Source organism: Culex quinquefasciatus, chromosome 1, assembly GCF_015732765.1.
Source record: "Culex quinquefasciatus strain JHB chromosome 1, VPISU_Cqui_1.0_pri_paternal, whole genome shotgun sequence".
Taxonomy (NCBI): Eukaryota; Metazoa; Arthropoda; class Insecta; order Diptera; family Culicidae; genus Culex; species Culex quinquefasciatus.
In genome coordinates, this window is record NC_051861.1 from 99610573 (window position 1) to 99635906 (window position 25334).

A 25334-nucleotide genomic window follows, 5' to 3' on the forward strand; every position below is an offset into this window, starting at 1 on the left:
CCCTGCTAGAACGCCATGACTTGGCTATAGCACACAAAGCAGAGACACGACGTTCTAGCTGGAATCTAGCCAAGTTATAACAGAGTTGGATATTATCACAGCATTCTAGCAGAAAATTTCCGCTGCTCTAGCAGGATTCTGGCAGAACCAGATCTGTTAGAATGTTTTGTGAGCTAGGAATTTTAGCATTCCCACCTTTTTACAAAATTCTGTGCTTTTTCAACCAAAACAAATTAGACCCTTTGCAAATTTCCGCCCCATTCAAAACTGTCAAAAAAACATCGCCGACACTTCTTTCCTTTGTGTCAAATTCCCTTTTTCAGGCAGTCGTCGAACAGCTCGCAGCAGCGAAAGAGGAAGGCAAAAAGTTGGTCGCGAGACGAAAAATCCCAGAATTTCACCAGCGTTTGGAAAAGTGTTTTGCAGCTGGCCGAGGAAGGAAAAAAAAAGTGAAATCCCGCAGATCGTTTTCCGGAATATCAGGTCCCCAAGATGTGCGGTGGTTTTAGCTGCTCCAAAAATGCGCTCATTTCGCTCAACATCCTTTATGTCGTAAGTTTTGGCTGCATTTTTTTCTAGTGCCTTCGATAAAATTTGTGTTGAAATTTTTTGGAATTTTTTATTTCGTGCGATTTCGTTGCTCGACCGGGGTAAATAGAATTGCCCAAACAAACGGACGAGTTTAATTACTCCTGGCAATCGTTACTGCTGGAATTGGCACTAAATTAAATAATGACCCACTCGCGGGCTTTGCAGATGCTTATTTTTCTGCTTCTTCCTGCCGATCGATCCACGAAAGGCGGAAGGAAATTTCTATTTTTGTTTCACCTTCACCTTTCGGGTGCCCGTCGCAGAGAACCGCAGGGCGCAGGGTGACCACCCCTGGTTTGTTTTTTGGAGTGCGGGCTGCTTGAGTAATATTGTCTAAAATAAAAAAAAACTTATTTTTTGAAAACTTTTCAATGAAAAAGGTCACCCTAAATTGCTGTTCTACCTTTTCCAGATGGTCGGCTTCCTGCTGATTGGGGTCGGAGTTTACGGACGCGCCGCCTCAATCGTGACCAACCTGCCCATCATCGGTGGCATTCTGGCCTGCGGAGTGATCCTGATTCTGATCTCGGTACTTGGCCTGATCGGCGCCGTCAAGCACCACCAAGTGATGCTGTTCTTCGTGAGTTATCTTATCTAACAGAAAATCCTCCGCTAACCAACTAACTCTAATCTCTGTACTACTTCCACCCCCACAGTACATGATCATTCTGTTTATGCTGTTCCTGATCCAATTCTCGATCGCTTGCTCCTGCCTGGCCGTTAACCCGGAACAGCAGCGCCAGTTTGCCGAGCAAGGGTGGTCGCTGGCACCGGCCGACCTCAAGCAGCAGGTGCAGGAGGAGTTCCTGTGCTGTGGATTTAACGCCACCACCACCGAGGATCATCCGTCGTGCGCGCAGGTTAATGTAAGTGGTTTGTTGGGAGAGAGTAAGGAAAGAGGACGGGGGGAATCAAAACTGCGGTGTTTGAATTGTCTTATCACGGCGCAATTGTTGTGTATTGTGACGTAGTTTGCTAACTCTGGGTTAACACGAAACTGTCTTCCATTCTACAATCTCCCTGTTTAAGTTACGACATTTTCCTTTAAGAAATAAGAATATGTCTTTTTTTTTAAATTAATTTCAATTAGTTTGATTTTAAAATGAGTATGCAAACCAGTTCGAATTCAGCGTGTTTTTTTTTTAATTTCCATATCAAAACGCGTCTTTTGCAGCAACTCTGTTTTCTTTTATGTTTTTATTTTAAACATAAAACAAATTACTTTAATTAAAAATATGTTCAAGAAAAAAAATAGAAAAACACAAAACAGTTATTTTTGGTTTATAAATTAATTAAAATTTTATCAATCAAAACATCATGAAAAGCAAAATAAAAACAAACTAATCATAAGTACGCTGAGAATAAAAAAAGAAACAACTAAATGACTAAACATGACAAATAAAATAAAAAGCAAACGAGTAAATCTCGGAAATTTGCCGAATTTCTCCAAGATTTCACAAAAATCGGCCGATTTCAACAATTAATTTTTTTTTGTATTTTTTTTAATTTTCAATTTCTCAAAAACATTCTTTATGTTTGAATTAAATCCTCGACGTTTGCTGGAAAATTACGCAAGACAACATATGTAAAAATGTTAAATATCTATATAAAAACTGTTTTTACTTCACATTGGGAAACATTTAAAGGATCTTGATTAAAATTGTTTTTTTAAATAAATGTTGGTAATCTATTATGTATTTTTCAAAACAACTTTTCAGTGACATAGTTTCGTTTGATAAAAAAAAAACTTAAAAAAGCAAATAATCGTACTTAAAATGAAGCTTGCTGCAAATATTAAAAAAAAAAAAAACAATTCTATTCGGTTTTATTGGTGAATAATCAAGATACAATGAGTTATTTCGAAGTGCATTACAGAGTTTTGGAGTTCCTTTCAGCTGTGTGTTGCATCACAATCCATTTTGGAACAATTATAATGCACTAGCAAAAGTAAGAAAAAAATAAAAAAAACTTGCAGAAATTGCAAAGGAAAGGGGATAGAGGAAGAGAAAGCTTATATCTAGATCACAGGTTATTTATCCTTTGTAGATGTGTTTGATCAACAGTTCCCCAAGGGCCAGGAATTATTCCGCCTTGTTCCGGCAGCTCCGAAACCGTGTAATCATCTCCCCCGCGAGAGCAAAGAACCCCGGCAGGGTGAAGAGATCTTCCCCGGTGACTTCTTGCTGGGCCGTACTGCCGCTACCGGCAGCGACCACGCTGGCGAACGAACGCCCCAACCAGGAGGGAACGCTGAGTTTTTCGCTGGAACCGTAAGCTGCCCAGCTGCTGGAACGGCTGCGCTCGTACTTCGCTGAGGAGAGTGGGACGCTGCTGCTTTCTTCTTCCGCGGTAATAGCCGGTATGGTTGCCGTCACAATTCGCGCACTTTACGCGCGGCTTGGTTTGTTCTGCCTTGTCCCCCAAATTCGTCTTCCGTGTCAGTGCGCACGCCTCCGAGAGGTGTGACTCACCGCACTTCACGCAAATTTCTGGCAACGGTAGCATTGCGCTACGTCCGTCGGGTTTTTGGTGTAAAACCGCCAGTTTACCCAAAAACCGTCCAACGTCTTAGTCCGCCGCAGGTCATGGGTCTTGACGGTGCCGTGGTCGAAGTACAACAGGTACAGTGTGTGAGAACCTGTTACCGTTGTCTTGCGCGAGAGCACTTTTATCTCCCGCGGTTTTATTCCGGCATCCGAAAGGTGCTTCTTTAGGCCAGAGATCGGACGGTCTTGGTAACCCTGTAAGACGACCTTAACAGGGGGCTTCTCGGGGTTGAATGTGTAGAAGTTGAAGTTGCTACGCTTCAATTCTTCAAACACCAGGTCGAAATTCAGTGTGATCACTTGCACTGCCGACTTACCGATTTTCAGACAATATCCGAGGCCTTCCAGCAACTCGTCAACATCGTCCGCCAACGTGTCCAAAACAAAAATTGGAGGTGGTCTACGTTCCTTTGGAGGATTGTTCTTTTTTGACGTCGGCACTTTCTTCCGTGCACGACCATCGTCGTCGTCGTCGGTAGTGCTACCGTCGGTGTTGTTGTTGTTGTTGTTGTTGTTTTCTTCGTCGTCGCTCAGCGTCTGGAACTCGTTCCTGATGGGGATGTTGGCGGATGTTGATGTTCCACTGGTTGTGGCACCGGAGGTACCCGAACGGGTTCGCACTGGTGATCTTGGAACATATCCGGGATGTAGATACTTTTTGTCGATGCCATCTGCGCGATGGCGGCCGACACGGCGTTGATTTGTTTACCTTTTTGCACACGGCCGGTAGACGAACTTCGCGGGTTTTTCGAGGCCGCACTCGAACTGCCACGAACACGGCCGGCCTTTGGCATGCTGGAGAAGCAAACTCGCGCTTAATCACAATCAATTACGGCGAAAAAAATCGAAAAAAAACGATGGAGCACTGAGCACTTGACTGCTGTTTGCTCTCGTGCGTACACGGAGGGAAATATTAAAAAAAATAACAAACAAAAAAAAAATCCCTAAATAAGATAAGGGAGCAAAACCATATTTCTTCATAAAATTCGAAATTCAAAGAATAACGGATTAAAAGCCATTAAATACGTATTTTTCTACACTGTTTAAATGTTTGTGTTTGAAATAACTTTAAAAATATTTTGTAAAATATTAGAGTAAAGGTACACAAAAACGCAAAAAAGCTTTTTTTTTTTTAAAAATTAATCCAGATTTTGTTTAAATCAATTTCATCACGCCTCATTGATTTTTTGGTGCTTTTGTTTTGAGGAAATCAGCAAAGCAAATCAATTTTTGAGAGTTATTTTGTATTTATTTCTCAAAATCCTTTCCTTTAAACAACCGGACTTGGACTGACTTGATCCTAGCTGTCCCACCTCGCTTCGCAAAAATTCTTAAAATCAAAATATGTTACCGTAAAACGGGGTGACTTTGATAGCCGGGGTGACTTTGATAGGTTTGCGATTTTTCCGCAAAATGAAGAGCACAATTAAAATACGTAAGGAATGGTTCAGAAACATACTGACCGTGGTAGAGAAGTATTCAAAGTACCTCATGAAGAACTTTTCATAAATTTTTGAAAAGTTTATAAAGTTAGTTAACTATAGTTAAGAAAATGTGGATGAAAGTCATTTTTTTAAACTTCTCAAAGAGTCATTATTTTCTCAATGAACATGATTTTTAATCGGAAAACGGAATGAATTTTCGGATGCTTTGGACAATTTTCCACTATGAGAAGGTTAAATAAGTTTGTAAATAATAAATAATATGTGTTTTTGAAACACAATTAAAAAAAATCTCCAAATTTATAGGCAAATTCAGTTGAACAAATTTCATGTAAAGTGTGAAAACTTGTGATTCGTGCTTCGAATTCAGTATAAAATGCAATATAAATCGATAATTTTATAAACAAAACTATTTTTAACAAATTTCAGGCAAAGTTCCGACTTTTTAACAATTTTACCTAAAATTCATATGTATTTTGTTAAAAAGCTTATAAACTTAGTTAACTTAATATAAACATTGATTTTTTTTCTTACAAACTATATCAGCTACTTTAGTGATGGTACATTTAACGTACAAATAAAGTTTGAACATCTTAAATATTATTTTAACAAGAAAAACTATGACTATCAAAGTCACCCCGGAATTAAAACCAAGAATTTTTAACGTAACTATTTTTCTAAACACTATTGAAAAAACTTTTTTTCCAAAATAGTGCATGGACTTTGTGTGGCTTACCCCAGTACATGTTTTAAAAATAATAATCTTGAGAAAAACCTTACCTGTTGGAAAATATTCTAAAAACAAATTGAAATCCTATCAAAGTCACCCCGGTTTACGGTAATCATATTTGCAACACCGTTTCTTAACTTGTTTACTGAAAAGAACTTTTTCAACTATTAACAAACATCACTTCCGGCCCAACACTGCTTCAGAAAAATCAAATCTGACCCGCACCCAATTTTTTTTATGTAAAATCGAATTTGCAATCGAAAAGTACTATAGGGGAGTGTGGGGTAATTTGGACACCCTTAGGAAATTGCTCTGTTACGGGCTGTATGGATATTTTAAAGGAATGTGGATGACACCAGAGGATAATAGAGACCATATTTGATGGAAAAATGTCATTCATTTCGATAAATTTTGATGAAAAACCCATTTTTACCGCAAAAATTAAAAGGTTTCCAAATTACCCCCACATTTTTGTGTGGGGGTAATATGAACACCCTTATGGGGTAATTTGGACATGCCTTGTGGGGTAATTTGGACATACCTTGTGGGGTAATATGAACACCTTTTGTGGGGTAATTTGGACACATGTTGAAGAATAAGTTTAACATTTGATTTTTTGAGCATGTTTTTTATCCTTCAACCTGGTTTTGTAATTGCTCACAATATTTCATCAAAGGTTTAAATAATGATTTTGTGATAGAACTATAATGCAATAGGAAGATAACAAATAGTTCAGTGTAGTATACATAATTCAATCATTAAATTGAAACTGATTTGATTTAAACATTGATTCTGGATCAGGTACACTATACTTGTTTTTAGTGATTAAGGTATCGTTTATGTTTATATAAATCAATCTTTATATAGAATTTATCAGCCTGAAAATATATATTTTTTTTAATTTTACATTCTGTAGCCCTTCAAATTTAAATATTATTGTAAACCAGCATAGAAATTAGAAATGTCAAAGAAATTAATTAAAAGCAATCAACATTAGAGTCTTGCTGAACGCCAAATGTACAGTAATCAGATTTTCATCAATTCGAATATTGGAATAAATTTATCTAAATTAAAAAATAGCAGGCCAAGGGTGCATCATACTGATGATACTCGTCGGTTGATACACCTAGGCAAGGAACATTCCGGAAGGAGCCCAACTACATCCGTAGTGCTGTTTGGACAAAACAGCATGGCTCTGGTTCCTTGCAAGTGTCCTATTTTCTTACCTCCACGTTGGCTTGGTTTAGTCATCATGATGACAAGGTGTAACCTAGCTGGTGGCCTGTGGAAACGACTCGTAAACCTTTGACCAGCGAGGGTCAGAGTAGAGACGGCTAGAAGAAAGGGCGCGTCAATGTGGGAAAGGGAAGTAATTTGTGATTGTAGACGGTATTGTTTTGATTCGCAGTATGTTGAGTCAACTGCTGTGGATGTACCTGAGCATCGCAGAACGGGGTTTCTCTACTTTCCATTTCTGCTAACAGCTATCCTCTGTTTATTTTGTTTCACTGATTTTCTAAAACGGCTTCTGTTTACTATCCTTCATTTGATTTCGATTTTACTTATTTGATTCTCTTATTTCTTAACGCTTTTCCACTCTATTTTACCAATTGATGCTGCTGTAACAAACTGTCTGCTTTCCCTTAATTTGGCAGCGATGTCAATTTTGTTTTGTTTATCATGTGCCTCTGAATAATTTCTCGTCTTTCCTGTAAATTGCCCTCAATACAATCTAAGCTTGTTTGTTAATTTCTTTATCTACTTCATAAATTACTGTATTTCTTTTACTATTGATTCTTTACATAGTATATTTCCTTCACTGTCCATTGTTTTGAAACTTCACCTTTTTCTTAAGCAAGTGAGGTTCGAGCCCTTACTCAATTTATGGAATGATTAAAGGATTAACACAAATATTACTATTGTACTTTTGAAAAACTTTTCTAAAATGCTTAGGACCAAAATATTGTAACAAAACACCGCGACAAAAGAAATAGCAACAGATAAACACGACTCAACAATAGGGAAGATTTTAGGAGAAAACAATACACAGTAAATAACAATTAGTTTTTGAATTCAAACTAAAAGTATAACAGTTTTTGCTTTAATGAAAGTTGATAGGCACACTATAAATGGTTAGGCGCTTATACTTACATCAAACCCTACGTAATGTACCACCCCCGGCCGAGTTAAAATGCGTAACCGGAAAAGAAGGTATGCATGCCTGGCACGAACACTCAAAGCGTGTTCTAGCGTGCTGCTCGTACTGACTCAGAGCAAGGGTGAGATGTAGGTGTAAGGGCAGTGCGTGTTCGTCGGGAACCTAGTGCATAAGATCGGTCAAGGCCCGTTCTTACACTGAAAATTGCGAATTGCGAATTGCGAATTGCGAAATTTATCTAAATTAAAAAATAGGGGTTTTGTGAAAGTTCTCATTGCTCACATTCATTTTTGATTGTTTTTCAATCATGAAAGTTACTTTTTTGTTGCCTGACAGGTAGACTTTCAGGTATGTCCAAAATACCCCACAAGCCATGTCCAAATTACCCCCATAGCATATTCTATCATTAATTGCGATTTTTGATGATAAAAATGGATAAAATGCACAATTTTTATGCGTACATATCTCAGGCATCGTCCAAGCAACCCCCTTAAACAAAAAATGTCCACTTTTTTGCCATATAACCTCTGCAAAACCTTATTTCCTAACCTTCAAATATTAGAATTTAAGGCACTACCAACCGGCCTTTGGAAACTTTTACACATTATACCAAAACTACTTAACCTATTCCAACTTTTTTGGTTTGTCCATACTCCTAGGCCATTACTAGTACTAGCCTTATCACTTAAATTGCCGTTTTCACTTTATATCCGAAGAAAACGTGATTTTTAAAGGGGTGTCCAAATTACCCCCACTGTCCATATTACCCCAAACTCCCCTACAAATTATTTGATTAAGTGCACAGTTTCAAAATATAGCCTTTCAAAGTTTAACCTGGCCATGGTCTTCGTTTCGTACATACACTTATGGTACTCGGGTCTATACACTCAACCACCGGTGGTTGGTCACTTTTTCGTTTGACACTTTTTTAGTTTGTACCCCGTTGGTTGGTCAAAGTCAAACTAAAAAGTGACGAACTGTCACTTTTTACACGGCGCTCACGCACACTATCAAAACAAACGTTTGGTAATGTGTGTGAACTCCGTGTAAAAGGGGTGTCAAACTAAAAAGTGACCCCGTTCGTTTGACAACAGTTGGTGTCAAACCATCGGGGTTTGAGTGTATGACCCAGAAATGTATTTGGCTGCCAAAATTCGGAATCTTGACCGATTTTGGATGTCTTGGCCGCAAATGAAAGGTTAGAATGTCTACTTTGCGATTCCGACTGGCAGAACCGGTTTTGGGCACTGTGGCCACCGGGAACCTGCTACAACCGAAAAAAGTCCTTTTTGAGGCCCCGACTTTGAGGACCTGTACCTCCGGAACGATAACACATAGCGGGTTGCTTCCAGTTGCATTTGACGGGTAATAACCTCATCTTTAAGCTCCCGTAGAGATGATTTGTCAAAAGTGGACACCGGTTCCGTTAACCCGGAACATCCGAAAAACATGATTTTTTCAGCTTTTGTTATAAAATCAACACATTAGTCAATTTTTTCAACCGGATTTTTTGTAAATCATTACATACGCACACTACATACTACCTCTGAATGTTTGGGATCGTTCCGGCCAACTGTGGCCAATCCGGAACCGGTTCCAGGGTACCACCAAAACGGTTCCAATAATGGTATCGCTAGAAACCCGTCATGTTGCATATCAAACTTCATGAAATTGAAAATTATGACCATCTGAGGTCATGCCGATATCCTCTGACCCAACCTGGTCACTCCGGAACCAGTTACCGGTGGCCACTGGGGGACACTTCCGGAGTATGCAAAGAACCCTACCATGCGACATATCAAACTTCATGAAATTGAAAATTATGACCATCTAAGGTCATGCCAATATCCTATGACCCAACCTGGTCACGCTGGAACCGGTTACCGGAGGCCACTGGGGGACACTGCCGGAGTATGCAGGGAAGCATACCATGCGACGTATCAAACTTCATGAAATAGAAAATTATGACCATCTGAGGTCATTCCGATATCCTCTGACTCACCCTGGTCACGCCGGAACCGGTTACCGGTGGCCACTGGGGGACACTTCCGGAGTATGCAGGGAAGCATATCATGCGACATATCAAACTTCTTGAAATTGAAAATTATGATCATCTGAGGTCATTCCGATATCCTCTGACCCAACCTGGTCACTCTGGAACCGGGTACCGGTGGCCACTGGGGAACACTGCCGGAGTATGCAAAGAACCCTACCATGCGACGTATCAAACTTCATGAAATATAAAATTATGACCATCTGAGGTCATGCCAATATCCTATGACCCAACCTGGTCACGCCGGAATCGGTTACCGGTGGACACGGGGGGACACGTACGGAGTATGCAAGGAAGCATATCATGCGACATATCAAACTTCATGAAATTGAAAATTATGACCATCTAAGGTCATGCCAATATCCTATGACCCAATCTGGTCACGCCGGAACCGGTTACCGGTGGCCACTGGGGGACACTTCCGGAGTATGCAGGGAAGCATATCATGCGACATATCAAACTTCATGAAATTGAAAATTATGACCATCTGAGGTCATGCCGATATCCTCTGACTCACCCTGGTCACGCCGGAACCGGTTACCGGTGGCCACTGGGGGACAATTCCGGAGTATGCAAGGAAGCATATCATGAGACATATCAAACCTCATGAAATTGCAAATTATGACCACCAAAGGTCTTGCCCACGTTTTTAATCCAACCTGGCCACTGAGAGACAATTTCTGGTGGCGATGTCCTCCGGCCCATCCTGATTAATTTGGAACCGAAAATGGGTTGGGAATGGAGGAAATTTGTGAAACATGCAAAGAACCAAGTTTGAAGTTTCTTCTCGAACCTAAGATTTAAAAGGTTTTAATGGGGAGAGCACCAAATCCTTTTCATTTTCCAAGGAACCTTCCATCCCTGAGTTCGGACTGACGACCAGAGCTGAAAATGTCAGGGGTCCTGACGCGAAAATCGGCGACGCATACACGATTTTTTCAGATCCATTCACTGAACCGCAAAACCGTGACATAAACAAACCCGACTCAGTCGTGATTGCCCTAGCTCACTGAGCAGCTGCAATGCGAGGCAGTAGTCGACCAACGCTCATTCGACGTTGCACGCACACACGTAAAGAAACAAGTTTTTACACAAAAAGTTTGTATTTATGCGTGGAAATGTAATTTTGAATATAAGTTATGGTTGTTTTGAGTGTTTTGCACAGTCTAGAACCATTCAATTGTTTAAAAATAGTCAAAATAGTGTTTAGAGAGGATTTTACGAGTCAGTCATACGACACGAATTGAGTGAGTGTAGCTCATTTTTTCACGTCTCTCATTCTCCAGCAGCCGATTGGCACGAGTCAGGCGGCAGTGGTTGAACGGACACAGTAGGCTTACAGTCAGATGCTAGCAGTGAACTGACATTTTGGTTTGCTTCATGTGTACGCTGGGTTGGAAACATTTTGCAGGCCTGCTGACGACCTTTGGATTGGGAGTCCAACCGCCGCCTGCGACTCCACCGGAGCAGGCTTGGTTTGGAGTGTTGATTGTAATTATAGCAGGGAGAAAACTGGAATGATCAAATGACCGTACAACAACTGAGGCTGGAACCGACCTTCTACTTCCCCATCCGATAGAAGGCGTGATGACACATTACTCGTCACAAGAAATGTGGACGCAATCACACTAGCAGCTACACAACCGAGCCCGATTACCATTCCGGAACCATTTAATTGATGGTGGTTTTAATTTTCTGTAGTAGATAAATTTAGTTGAACCATCCAAAATTACCTAACTTACAGACCCTCCGGAAGTGCCCCCCAGTGGCAACCCGTATCCGGTTCCGGAGTGACCAAGTTGGGTCATAGGATATCGGCATGACCTTAGATGATGATAATTTTTAATTTCATGATGTTTGATACGTCGCGTGATATGTTTCCTTGAATTCTCCGGAAGTGTCCCCCACTGGCACCGGTAACCGGTTACGAAGTGACCAGGTTGGGTCAGAGGATATCGGCATGACCTTAGATCAGTGGTCCTCAACCAGCTGATCATCAAGGGCTTATTTGGAAATTTGCCCCAGAGTCGTGGGCAACATGTAAAATATAAATAAAAAATAAGTTGTAGAGTAGAATAGTTTGAAATTGAAATTTTGACAAACAACTAAATTTTTGACAACTTAGAAATTGTCACCAATTATACATAATCAATTGAAAAAAAATCAACATTCTTCATAAATTTTTCTCATCATATTTTAAAATATTAATGTTGTACAATTCGACAATATTTCACTTTGAAAAAAAAAATTTTTTTTGTTATATTTATATTAACTTTTTTTTGTTTATAATTATTTTCTTGGTTTTGCGAACACATTTGGTTTGATTGTTTCATTTAAGCTTTGAATGTTTTGAACATTTTTTCAATGATTTTTTGAGTGAGTTTTGAAGAAACAGAAATAAGTTTTGAATTATCCGTATGTTATAGGAAAAAATCATATTTATTGAAATTTAGATGTTTATTTTGGATCGAAAAATTTGTAGTATTGAACAAGATAAAAAAGTGTTTTTTCAATAATTTTGAAATTTTTTAAGATCTTTTCGTACGAAGTACAATCTTCTCGTTTCATTTTGAATCAAAGATTCGGGCACAAAAAAAAAAGATCAAAAATCAAACAGAATTTTTATGTTCTGTCGATTTTTTAGGATAACAAAATTGAACCAAAAAATATTAGCTCGGAATTCATATTTTATAATTTCCTTATTCAATATTTCTAACAAGTTTTAGTCAGAAAGTGATCTGATGTTTAGAACTGTTGGATATTTATTTATTCTTAGTATTTTTAGCAACGTGATTCCCAGATAATACAAAGTTTTTGTCACACTATCACATTCATAATTTTATATTTTTAAAGGAATGAATGTTTCACATTCATTATAATTTATAAATTCTACAGGAAAATAAGGCACCACTAGTTTAATACTTCCCATGACCTTATAAATATTGTAGAAATCAGAAATCAATTATGGTTATTTCGTAAAAAAAAACATATTTTTTCTTTTTAAAGAAACTTAGTTCATGATTTCTCTAGCGAACTTCATATGAGAACGCAAAGTGGGCCGGATTCCAAAATAATTTCAAAACCATCCCGAAGGCCGTACAGAAGACCTCGGTTAGCCACATACGGCCCGCAGGCCGCATTTTGGTGACCTCCGCCTTAGATGGTTATAATTTTCAAATTCATGAAGTTTGATACGTCGCATGATATGCTTCTCTGCATACTCCGGAAGTGTCCCCCAGTGGCCACCGGTAACCGGTTCCGAAGTGACCAGGTTGGGTCATAGGATATTGGCATGACCTCAGATGGTCATAATTTGCAATTTCATGAGGTTTGATATGTCTCATGATATGCTTCCTTGCATACTCCGGAATTGTCCCCCAGTGGCCACCGGTAACCGGTTCCGGAGTGACCAGGGTGAGTCAGAGGATATTGGCATGACCTCAGATGGTCATAATTTTCAATTTCATGAAGTTTAATATGTCGCATGATATGCTTCCCTGCATACTCCGGAAGTGTCCCCCAGTGGCCACCGGTAACCGGTTCCGGCGTGACCAGGTTGGGTCATAGGATATTGGCATGACCTCAGATGGTCATAATTTTATATTTCATGAAGTTTGATACGTCGCATGGTAGGGTTCTTTGCATACTCCGGCAGTGTTCCCCAGTGGCCACCGGTAACCGGTTCCGGAGTGACCAGGTTGGGTCAGAGGATATCGGCATGACCTCAGATGGTCACAATTTTCAATTTCATGAAGTTTGATATGTCGCATGATATGCTTCCCTGCATACTCCGGAAGTGTCCCCCAGTGGCCACCGGTAACCGGTTCCGGAGTGACCAGGGTGAGTCAGAGGATATCGGAATGACCTCAGATGGTCATAATTTTCAATTTCATGAAGTTTGATATGCAACATGACGAGTTTCTAGCGATACCATTATTGGAACCGTTTTGGTGGTACCCTGGAACCGGTTCCGGATTGGCCACAGTTGGCCGGAACGATCCCAAACATTCAGAGGTAGTATGTAGTGTGCGTATGTAATGATTTACAAAAATACGGTTGAAAAATTGACTAATGTGTTGATTTTATAACAAAAGCTCAAAAATCATGTTTTTCGGATGTTCCGGGTTAACGGAACCGGTGTCCACTTTTGACAAATCATCTCTACGGGAGCTTAAAGTTGAGGTTATTACCCGTCAAATGCAACTGGAAGCAACCCGCTATGTGTTATCGTTCCGGAGATACAGGTCCTCAAAGTCGGGGCCTCAAAAAGGACTTTTTTCGGTTGTAGCAGGTTCCCGGTGGCCATAGTGCCCAAAACCGGTTCTGCCAGTCGGAATCGCAAAGTAGACATTCTAACCTTTCATTTGCGGCCAAGACATCCAAAATCGGTCAAGGTTCCGAATTTTGGCAGCCAAACATTTCTGGGTCATATAGACCCGAGTACCATAAGTGTGACTTTTTTTCTGGGGGGCACTTCCGGTGGCCACCGGAAGTCCATTTTTGGCTCAAATGTGTGTCTTGGTAAGATGCACAAAGTCATAAAATTTCAGCTCTGTAAGTGCCAAAGGTCAAAAGTTACGATAACTTTTATCATGCTCTTGGGTCATATAGACCCGAAGACCATGCCCGGGTTAATGTTGTCCGATAAATTCTGGTTTTTTTGAACATTTAAAATAGTGGCCTGAATTTTTTTTCTCAAAAGTTCAGACAGTTTCCTACACATTCGTCTAAGAAACATTGTACAGCAAGTACAATATTTAAATTTTATCTCCTAAAACATATATGGAGTTTTTTTAAAAGGTCCAATAAACCAAATTTCCAGTTTTTGCTTTTTGGGTGTTTTGAAACTGCCTTTAGTCAGGGGTATTAAATGAAAAACGAAACTATTGGCACTACGCCCCCCGGGGCATGGCCTTCCTCTAACGTGGGATTTCTGCTCCAGCGCCTCTGACGAGACAGGAGAAACCGGGACCGACGTTTTACTTCACCATCCGATAGAAGCTCAGTGGATAAGGCGGGAATCGAACCCGCGTCTCATAGCATCATCGGGATCGGCAGCCGAAGCCACTACCCCTGCGCCACGAGACCCACAGGTATAATAAACCTCAAAAAAAAAAAAAAAAAAAAACTCAAGAATTAAAATTATTCAAAAAAAAAAATCTCTTTTTTTGCAAAAATGAAAAATGTGTGGCTTTTGAGGACCTGGAGTTGAAGTCAAGAAATCTTAAGAAAGTTGAAGGCGAATTGTGAATGGAAGTTGTTTAGGGAGTCGATGCGGTTGTATCGGTTGTTGCTTTGATGCGGTTGTTTATTGATAATCTTATCTGTTTGTTGAATAAGCTTCGCTAGAATTAGCATTTTTTTTCGCTGGACCAGGAAGACTCTAAAACCAACCAGCGAATTTATCTATGACATCGCAGACTGACAGCCTCGCAGCAGTTCTTCGTCACCTGTGAAAAGGAAAAACTTTTTACAGGTCAAAACTTGAAAACACACACAATTGTCCAGCAAAAAAAAGCAAAAACTAGACGAAATAAAAAACATACCACTGAGAATAAAACAGGTCATTTACCAGTAAGAAATAAGTCATGCTTGTGCTTGAACAGCATCCTACTTTGTTGATGTAAACAAAGACAAAGTGGGATCATTCGAAAATCACGTTACGCATTATTTCATCTATTCATCTATTCATCACCCAGGGGTGAACCAATGACACAAAATGGCTTCTTTGGTGATGGGGAAGGCCCCCACAAAGTTTGAGAAAAAAAAAATTAGAGGAGATTTTCTGATCGATTCGGTGTCTTCGGCAAAGTTGTAGATTTTGATTAGCGTTCTCATCATTCCTGGAGAACGTATTTTTCATTAAAAATTGCCTAAAAAATATATGTTTTTAAACCTTTAAAAATTCGTAGGACATGACATTAGGCTAAATTTATGTAATTCTCGAATCTGTAAAAGCCCAGAAGGGTATTGCTTTTTTTTGTAATTTTGCAGTGTTATTGCAGGGAGTGTAACAATTATCTACAATGTTGTTGAGCAGACTGTTACAAATTTTGTGAGGGGTTTGCTTGTAATCATCACGAGTCTTGAGATTATACCCAACCAACACCAGAATAACCGAAATAATTTTAAAAGCTTTTAAATATTTTAATTTCTTATGCCATTTTTTTTTCCTGGCAAAACCAAGATGGTGTCTTTCACTTTTGGGGCAATGACTGTTAATGATGGTTCTGAATCTAGTTCTGAATTCAGGGTCCTGAAATAGTAAATTGAAATGAAAAAATAATCACTATATCTAGATTTTGTTTTAAAAAAAAGGTCCAATAAACCAAATTTTCAGATTTTGCTTTTTGGGTGTTTTTTAAAACCCCTGACTCAAGGCGGTTTCAAAAACACTTAAAAAGCAAAAACTGGAAATTGGGTTTATTGGACCTTTTTTTTTTTTTAAAAAAAAACTCCAGATATGTAAATGCTTCTACAAACAACACAAAGAAAACCATTTTTGATTGAAATTTTCTGAATCAAGTTTTGAATGTTTTTCTAAAACATACATTGCCGCCATATGGGATCGGGGATGAATCAATATTATAAGAAAGTTAGTATTATTTAAGGTCGGAAATTCTTAAATTGGATTTAAGTGTCCACCCTGGATTTGTGAATCATAGAAAAATTCATTAGTTTACAATATACGGAATAAATGTAATCTAATATTTTTTCAAAAAATATGTTTGAAAGCAAAATTTTCAATCGAAAAGTATTTTTCAACATTTAAAAATGACTTACATCATCAGTGTCATACAAAAATGCAGAAATTTGTATGGCCCAATTTCACCTCCCAGACCCAATGTCACCCCTGATGACCATAACAATGAAATTTTCCAATTTTTCGAACGAAAACATTTAAAAATGTGCCAAAATGTATAAAACCTTTTGAAAAGTTAGGCCGGCTGTGATAGAGGTTTCTATTTTTCGTCAGTTTTACAAGTAGGGCTAGTTAGAAAACAATGTTTATTCTTTGCAACGCTTACGACGAAATTTGATTTAACAACATTTTTTCAATTAGATTACCGTGGGAATTTTACCTTCTTAAAAAAGTGGAGCACCAACAATTCAAGGTGCGGGTTGGTTTTTTAGAATCTGGTTCAGGTGGAATTGGTACTACTCTCAATAACAGCAGGATGTTTTTTTTTTCCTTTTTATTAATTTTTCTTAAACAATAACCAAATTTCCAAAAAAAAAAACAAATTTTGAACATATTTTTTTTTTATATTTCAGCTAAAATGCTGCCCGGACGGAGCGCCCGAAACGTGCCAGTGTTCGCCGTGCATGCCGAAGCTGGAAAGCACCATCGATTACGCGTTCCACCTGTCCGGCGGAATTGGGCTGTTCTTCAGCTTCACCGAGGTGAGTCGTTTTCTGTTGTTTGTTGGTTTAATTCCTTAAAAGGTGGCAGAAAGTTTTGCAAACCGAGTTGAGACTTTATTCCATTCAATTTGTTCAGTTACTAACCAGTTGAATCGTTTTGGTTCGAGTTTTTAAATCCACGTTTTTTTTTTCTTACCTTCTTTCTCTTAACATTAACTCGTTTCATGCTGGCATGGATTGGTTGTTGAATATTTTATTATTATTTTGTTTTTATTTTATTATTTTTTTTGGGAAAACCACGAAACTCATTTCTCACATTGGCTTACATGTTTATTTTTCTGTTCCGTTTTCTAACAATTCTAACCCAAAAACAAAAACCTAACACATGTCGCAGTTTGTCGGTGTTTGGCTGACCGTGCGCTACCGCAACCAGAAAGACCCCCGTGGCAACCCGAGTGCTTTCCTATAAGATTGGGACGATCCCGTAACGGAGCTTTAAGAAGTGATCGTTTTATTTCAGTTGTTTTTTATTTGAATTTTTGAGCCTTCTTTTTTTTGGTTTACCCAACCTATCTTGGGAATTAAGTTTAGCACAGCGAATTTAGAGGGACTCCGCAAAACAGAAAAAGAGCGAGAAAAAGGGGCAGATTTCCGTTTCGTTGGTAAAATGCTCCATATTTGTTTGATGTGTTCTGACATGCTGTCTCTGTCTGTGTGTTTGTGTGTGTTTATTTTTGCCAATTTTTTTTATTCGTTCATAATTTATGTGTGGCAATTTCTGCTTCTCTTGAATAGGTTTATCCACGGGTTTGTCTGTATGGAATGGCTTAAAAATATTCAAACATTTATAAATTTGCTTGATTTCTCCTAGTTGCACTCTCTATCGGTGGGCGTTTTTAAACTTCAAAACTACTACTCTTTTTAAAAGTGATGCTTTTAGTGAAAATGTGATTAAATTATAATTTTATTATGTTTTATAAGTTTTCACCCTTTTATTTTCGCTATCATCCTTCTCTATTTTCTTTATTTTATATTGTTGGTATAGTATTTCCCGCAATAAAAGATTAACAGTTCCCTATATTGGACCCGGTACCCATATTGGAACCAATTCCTAGGAAACAACAGGTTATATGTCCCTTTATTGGGCCTAGTACCTGTATTGGACATACCAAAAAAAAAAAAAATACGGAAAAATAATCTCTTTGAACCAAATTTTCTTAAATACTCTTAAATAGTTTCTCCATGAGTAATTTCCCTTCATCTTCATAAAATATTTTTAAATTGTTAAAAAAAAATATTTTGTTTCGAATATTTCAACCTGAAAATGTCAACAAATACAAAAATACGAAAATGTAAAGTCATTTTCAATTGCAAATTTAGGTTTGCTTCTAAACATGAGTCTGATTTTTTTTTATTAGGGTGTTCCATATTTTTTAACCCTGGAAAAATAGTTTGCATCATCCTTAAAGAAACATAATTTTTTTTCCGTTAATATTGTAAAATATTAAACTTTTTATTCTCAGTGCACAAAAAAAAAATGTAAATTTACATGTTTATCATGTTTTTACGTATATTTTTTTTGCAAATTATTTACATCTAATTGCATTTAAATTTAAATGTTTAATGACGTACAAAATTGTTACATAATAAATGGACATTCGAAAATATTGTTTGTGTGTGGCTACAATTATCACGGCCGAAATATCATTGCCCTTCTTTCCGTCGCGAGATTCTCAAGGAGTTATTAGACAAACAAACAATTTTTTTGACAGTTTGGCAGTTTTCCTGATTTTTTTTTTTCAAAAACGTCAGTCTGCATGAATTTAGCTTTGTTTGCGAGATTGTCGCTAACAAATTTGCCAGTTTGGCAAACTGTCAGACATGAAAAAGTGAGGGATTTTTTTGTTTGTTTGTCATAGTCTAATACCTTCCTCACAAGCTATAGTGACGATCTCTATGTTTTGGTGCAGGAATCATCAAATGATATGTTGTTCGGATTTTGGTCGGAAACGGGATTAAACGCGTGGCGAACTCTAAACGTTGTTTATCGTGGCAAACTGACAGTTTGTTGTGGTTGTTTTGCACGCTCAAGAGGTTTTACTCAAATCTTACACTGTGGTGTGGTTCTACCCAAACATATGTTTTTCTATCACTCATTTACAACACCAAACGAAAAAAAAACATGCATGAAAAATCAGGTAGGACAGTTATGCTTTTCATGGGCAGAATATATTTCTAACAAATGTAGGTACACTTGTTTCATGTGATATGTATTTTGCAAGGGTGTTAAAGATAAAATTATCCAGACTCGATAGCAATAACGATAATTCTATCGTTATTTCGATAAGGCCGATGCAAATATTTTTAAAAGTTTTTGTCCCTCGGCTCTGGCCGGAGTCGAGGGGGGGGGGGGGGAGGGCAAAAAAATAAAAAAATATAAATATTAAAATAACATGCCATAGTTACAACATTTGTATGGAAAAAGTGTTTTAAAATGTATTTTACACTAGTTCAGTTGTTTTGCAATAAAAGTTTTCAAAAAATGTAAAATTTGACGAAAACAAAAATTTTAGCGAAAAAAAAAACTTTAGCGATAGTAGACATCGAAAATTTTCAAAAATTCAAAAGATTTTTAAGTCAACCCAAACATGCTAAAAATGATTCTAAACCAAATCTTTCTAAAATCGAATAATTCAACCATTTCATGTTAATTTTTAAATGCTTTCTCTAAAAATATATTTTTTGAAAATCTAATAAGTTTAATATGTATTCAAAATTGTTCACAAAATACCGTATTTTTTTCAAAAGTACTCAAATTTTCATATTTTCACAAGTGGATATCAAACAAATTGTAATTTTGTATGCTTTTTCACTTATTTAGAGTTTTTTTTGCTAAAAACTAAAATTTTCTCAAAATACCGTATTTTTTTCGAAAATACTCTAATTTTCAAAATATGAAATATGGGTATCAAACGAAGCAAAATTTGGTAAAAAAAAAATAAATAAAAAAATCTCAAATAACCGTATTTTTTTTCGAAAATACTCAATATTTTAATTTTGCAATATGGGTATCAAACGACACAAAAAACTCTAATAAATTGAAAAAGCAAATGAAATTTCAATGCGATTGATACCCATATTGTATATTTTGAAAAATTGAGTAATTTCGAAAAAAATACGGTATTTTGATAAAATTTTGGGTTTTAACCAAAAAAAATTTAATAAGTGTAAAAGTATCCAAATTACAACACGTTTTGTACCCATATTGCATACAGTCCAGACTCGATTATCCGAAGTTTCGATTATCCGAAGTGAATTTTTTCCGAGGCCTTCGGATAATCGAGTCTGGACTGTATTTAGAAAATTTTATTATTTTCGAAAAATGTACGGTAATTTGTGAAAATTGTACTATTTTCGAAAAAATACGGTAATTTGTGAAAATTTTAGTATTTTCCAAAAAAAAAAAAACGGTAATTTGTAAAAAAATAGTATTTTCCAAATAAAATTGAAAAAGCATAGAAGGTTTCAATTCGTTAGACTGCAAATAAAAAAAAAATGATTACTTTCGAAAAATACGGTATTTTGTGAAACTTTAGTATTTTAGAAAAAATCTGTAGTAAAGTTCAAAAAACATGCAAAATTTATTATTTCCGAAAAGAACTTTTTTTGTGAACAGTTTTGAGTACATATTAATACTTTGAAACTAACTAGATTTTCAAAAAATATATTCTTTGTGAAAGCTTTGAAAATAAGATTATCGTCAATAGAATTATCGAAATAACGATAAAGATAGATTATCGTTATCGTCCCGACGATAATTTTATCGATTAACATCCTTGGTATTTTGGTAGTTTTGATTTTTTTTAACAAAAAGTTTCGTAAAAACAGCAAGATCGTCTTTTTGTTTAACAAGTTTATGGCATGTAAGCTGGAACAAAAATTTCAGACGTATTTTTCTAATTTTCTTGTAAAGGCACATGGGACAAATATACGATTGTGGGAATTAAACGTCTATAAATCCAAATTTGTCTCAGAATAACATTTTAAGATGACCTAGCACTATGACTCCACGGAAAATATTAAATGTCCCTACTAATTCAAGCGAGACAAGTGGGCTTTTATGACAAAAGAAATAGGACAAATACATAAAACAGAATTTTTACATTGAACAGAATTCTGAGGTATTTTTTCATAAGGACGTAACCTTGCTTAAAACCGTCCTAGTAAAAAATTACCTTAGAATTGCATATCGGACAAAAATGCGTAGATTTCTTTTCAAAACAATCAATGCGTCATGGGCTTCCTATGTAGATAGGAACCTTTTGAAAAAGTAATCTTGAAGTGATTTAGATTTTGATGTATTTTTCATTTCCAATCAACATTTTCGAAGCTTTCTTTTATTTTTTATATTTGTAGACTGTCGATAACTGCAAATTTGTCTGACGTAAAATTTTGTCAATTGAAACAAAACTTTATAAAATTTAAGGTTGACTTAGCCTAATCAACTCCTTGGAAAATATGGTCGCAAAAGTGTCCCATTGTATCTAATTTATAAAAGTGGGACAAGTAGTATGCTTTTATGACAAATTTGATCGAACATTTTTTTTAGCTGTGAACTGAACATTGCGACACTTAGCTATTGGCAGTGTGTAAATGAGTGATAGAAAAAACTATCACCTGATGATTCCTGCACCAAAATATCAGAAGGTATAGCGAAAATGGAGTCACAGAATGATCAACTCCATGTTACAGATTTGACAGCTCGTGATTTTTCTTCTTTTAACGCGTGATTGCAAACATGAGCATTCTCTTTTCCTCGTTCACGCACACTCGCCGAAGATTCTTCTGTTTTCTCCGAAATCCGCAAGCAAAATTTTTTAACAGTTTTATGCAGAATTCGACCTAAGTTCCGAAATAAAATAGGATTGCAGCTTCGTTTTTTTAAGTTTATATCTAAATATCTGACTAAATGACAACTAAACAACTTTGATTGAATCTTTTTTGTCTGGGAAATACTATTGCATTTTAGTTTACTTTAACTTGTATGCAATGTTCGTTTGTTTGCGCATGTTTGTTAGCTATAGTTTAAGCACCTAACCTCAAACACCTAATCAATCTATTTTTTCCTCTCTCCGAAAAAAAAATCTAATCTCAAAATAAAAGATCATCGCGGTCGTGCTGACGCGCCGCTACCGCAACCAGCAGGACCCGGACCACCTTCCGGCGCGGGCCATCTTCCCCCAGAGCAACTACGTGTACTGAGTGTGTCGAGAGGTCGAATTTTGCTGAAATTAAGAAAGAACAAGCGAAAAAAAAAACAACAGTTTCCAGGGAGAGTCAGACTGCCTATTGGTTAATGCTAAGTTTAGGACTGCTGAAAGTGGGGAGGGAAGAAGGAGGGGTTCTCGAATTTTTCTGTAGGGGGAAAACACAACAAAACCAAAATCGTGAATACTCAGTTTTTTTTTTGTTTTGGTGCGCGCTCCAATAGATTTATACCTTCAAAGAGAAATGTGGTTGTGCTAAATCTTAATTTTTGGTTTGATTTACCTTGCTATTTTTTTAAGTTCAGCTTTTACTCGTTGGATTCAGGTTTAGGTAAACAAAATAGAGCGTTTTAATTTCTGATTTGTGAAAAGAACAAAAAACAACATGTCATGCTTCAACCTAAGCCTAGATTTTAAGTAGCATGTTTTCAAATCATTACTTGTGGAAGAGTATATTTTAGAAAATTGTGATAGCTATAATAATTTTACATTAAAATCTTGTGAATAATGAAGTTTCCAGCGTCCCAAAAAAGCGTTGGATTTTTCCTTGATCTTATTCCATCTCGTTTAAAACAAAGTCACAAACAAACAGACGTAAGTCATTAAACGATTTCGTCTGATAATCCATTGACCACTTCTCACTAGAGCCACCTAGTTGTGAACTCGCCACGGAAGGTGACATTCTGTGCGTATGGTGAATTCGAAATTGCCGTGGTGAGTTCTTTCAAATTGGCAGTTAAATTGTTGGTTGATGGATTTTGAAAGAGACTTACGTTTGTTTGTCTGTGACCAAACTGACCAACAACTCGTAGCAGAACGTAACGGAAACGTGAATCTAAAATATCGGTATAACCTTTGCATGAGATGTGTATACGTAAAGACAGCTAAATAAAACTTTTATTTCGCCTAAACACGCAGCTAAATTCACACCACATAACCGTCAAGTGTGTCTACAAATCAGCTAAATTCTCATCATAAAATAGTTAAAGCAAAACAATGCAATTTATGTGTGCAGCTTGAAAACCCGAATTTATTTTGCTCAATTTTGTTTAAAATCACCACACATGCAATATGTAAAAAGAGTTGAAAAAATGACAACTTCACCACACTATTTATTGATGCACTGGAAAAAGTTGACAAAGTTAAGCCGTAATAATTCTCGACAATCGCATGTAAATTTGCTGAATTATATACCACTCGAAAAACTATTCGAAAGTGAACGTTTGATTTCAAAATTTTGCAATAGAAAAAGAGGTTTATTTAACACTTGGAAAATATCACACTGAAACAAATTTTAACCTGTAATAACGTGATGTAAGGCTAAAGACTATGTGTAACTAAACTAAAATCTATTGAAATAAATAAAAGATGCGATCGCCACTCTCTGCACACAGGAAAACAGACGAGAAAAAAAACTGCCGTTTCAAATGCAAACTAGTTCGGCGCGATGCTTGGAAAAATGCTCACCAGATTGCGCTAGTGTTTTGACGTTCGCTGCGCGCCCTGGTCTCGTCTGTTTGTCTGTGCTTTGTGGTTGAACTGCGGTAATAATAGAAGCTAAAATAGTAAATAAACCATTCATATATAGCGGACTGTGAGCATAGACTAAAAAGCAGTCGTTTTTCTTATTGAATAGAATGTTGAGAACAATCCTTTATAATCACTTTTAAAAAACAAAAAATCACGTCCATTTGGCTAGTTGTCCACAACATTACGTAATTAAACTTCCCCAGCTGACCGTTGATTGTGTTTTTTTTTCGGGATTTGTTTACAGAAGCGATGCCACACATTTTAATATTATCGCCCGCGACCCGGGTCAGTGGTTATCAAACCACGGCATTTTAATACTTTTCGCGTGTTGTTAAACATTTTCATGAATGACACTGGGAGTGTGCGTCAGTTTTGACCACACCGGGATTGGTGGCGCGAGATTGAGTAGCCATCAAGGTCATTGGACTTTATGTAATTTTGTTTTTGAGACGACTTTTTTCTTTGGATCACCCGAAAGGAAATTTGCGTCATGGTTTAAAAAATGCTTGCTTAATTTTTTTTCCATAAATTTGGCGAATGGTGTTTGCCAAATCAAAAGTTTTTTCAACTATTCGTCTAAAAATATAAAAAAAAACTGTTCCGAATTAGAAAACATGTTATTCCATTGAAAAAAATACAAATGTCATAATTATACACCCACAATTCATAGTTGAGAGAATCGTTTTCTCAAAATCTTGAGGGCTCAGTGCCAAAGTCGAATACACCGTCAAAACGTTGATTGAAACAACAATTCTCCAACATGTGTCATATAACGACTCCTCCTTGGCTCTAGGCTCGGCTACCAGGCTATTAAGTCATTGGGTTAGTCTGTTAAAGGTCTCTGGCTCGATTCTCGTAGTCGACACTTTTTGTATGACGGATGATTTTTTTAATAATTCTCTCGCCCATCTAGAGCAGTGTTCTATGTGTCCGTAAATGGGCCATTGTTCTCTCAAACAAGCACTGCCAAGTTTTGAATGTACCTTTGTAACTCCGACCCTGTGTGGTGCAAGCTCTGTCGCCGGTTTCGCACCAGCTCAAACTGTCAAAATTGTACCAGCGTTGAAAGCTTTACGCTCATGGTATGGCAGATTTTCAAATCAAAATATTTGGCTATTTGACAATTCTAAACCGATCAAAGAAATTGTTGGAAAAATCGTCGTTTTGTGAGTTTTGTTAATTATGTTTAGTCTTTTGTAATTTGTGAATCAAATCTGGATTTATTTCAGATTCTTGATGGCCGCAATCTGCTTTAAACGTGGTTTTAATTTTGCGAAATTCAATCAGTTGTAAATAGTGGAGCAAAAAAACAACTGTGTAAAAACATTTAAATATGATCATAAATAAGTTCATAGTGAATAAATTCAGTAAAAAAATAATAAAAAAATAAAATTAAACCATAACTGACAGCTCGCGCGACCAAGCTCCGACTCAAAGCCGCATGCTCTTTCTCTTTTATTTTTTCTCTTTTTCTCGCTCATGCAGTGCTGCGTGGTGACAGCAATCATTTGAATGCAGTCATGCAAGGCATATGGATCAGGTAAACTAAGGCAGGTTCTCGATCTGCAAAAAAAATAGTTAGCACGGAAACCGGATTTTATATGGCGATTTTCAGGAAAGAGGAAATTTAACAAATAATAAAAAAAATGCGT

At 37.0% G+C, this 25334-nt stretch overlaps 1 protein-coding gene across 3 annotated transcripts; it reads left to right on the forward strand.

The window, feature by feature from the left end:
- The first annotated feature begins 312 nt into the window (after positions 1 to 312).
- On the forward strand, positions 313 to 23764 carry LOC6049036 (tetraspanin-13). Of its 3 annotated transcripts, none has more exons than XR_005277824.1 (6): positions 313 to 552; positions 1004 to 1171; positions 1248 to 1457; positions 16796 to 16924; positions 17280 to 17547; positions 22049 to 23764. XR_005277824.1 is itself a non-coding variant. In XM_001865830.2 (5 exons), the coding sequence occupies exons 1-5, from the start codon at positions 493 to 495 to the stop codon at positions 22145 to 22147; spliced, it is 666 nt and encodes a 221-aa protein (XP_001865865.1). In that variant the 5' UTR covers positions 313 to 492; the 3' UTR covers positions 22148 to 23764. The 3 variants fall into 3 exon arrangements, 1 of the variants encoding a protein (XP_001865865.1); XR_005277825.1 differs by having other exon boundaries at positions 17280 to 17543; XM_001865830.2 differs by lacking the exon at positions 17280 to 17547.
- Positions 23765 to 25334: the final 1570 nt, after the last annotated feature.

Coding starts and splice junctions, on each gene's coding strand:
- LOC6049036 (XM_001865830.2), top strand. CDS start 493: ATGTGCGGTGGTTTTAGCTGCTCCAAAAATGCGCTCATTTCGCTCAAC. Junction 553..1,003: donor CGCTCAACATCCTTTATGTC/GTAAGTTTTGGC, acceptor TACCTTTTCCAG/ATGGTCGGCTTCCTGCTGAT. Junction 1,458..16,795: donor CGTCGTGCGCGCAGGTTAAT/GTAAGTGGTTTG, acceptor TTTATATTTCAG/CTAAAATGCTGCCCGGACGG.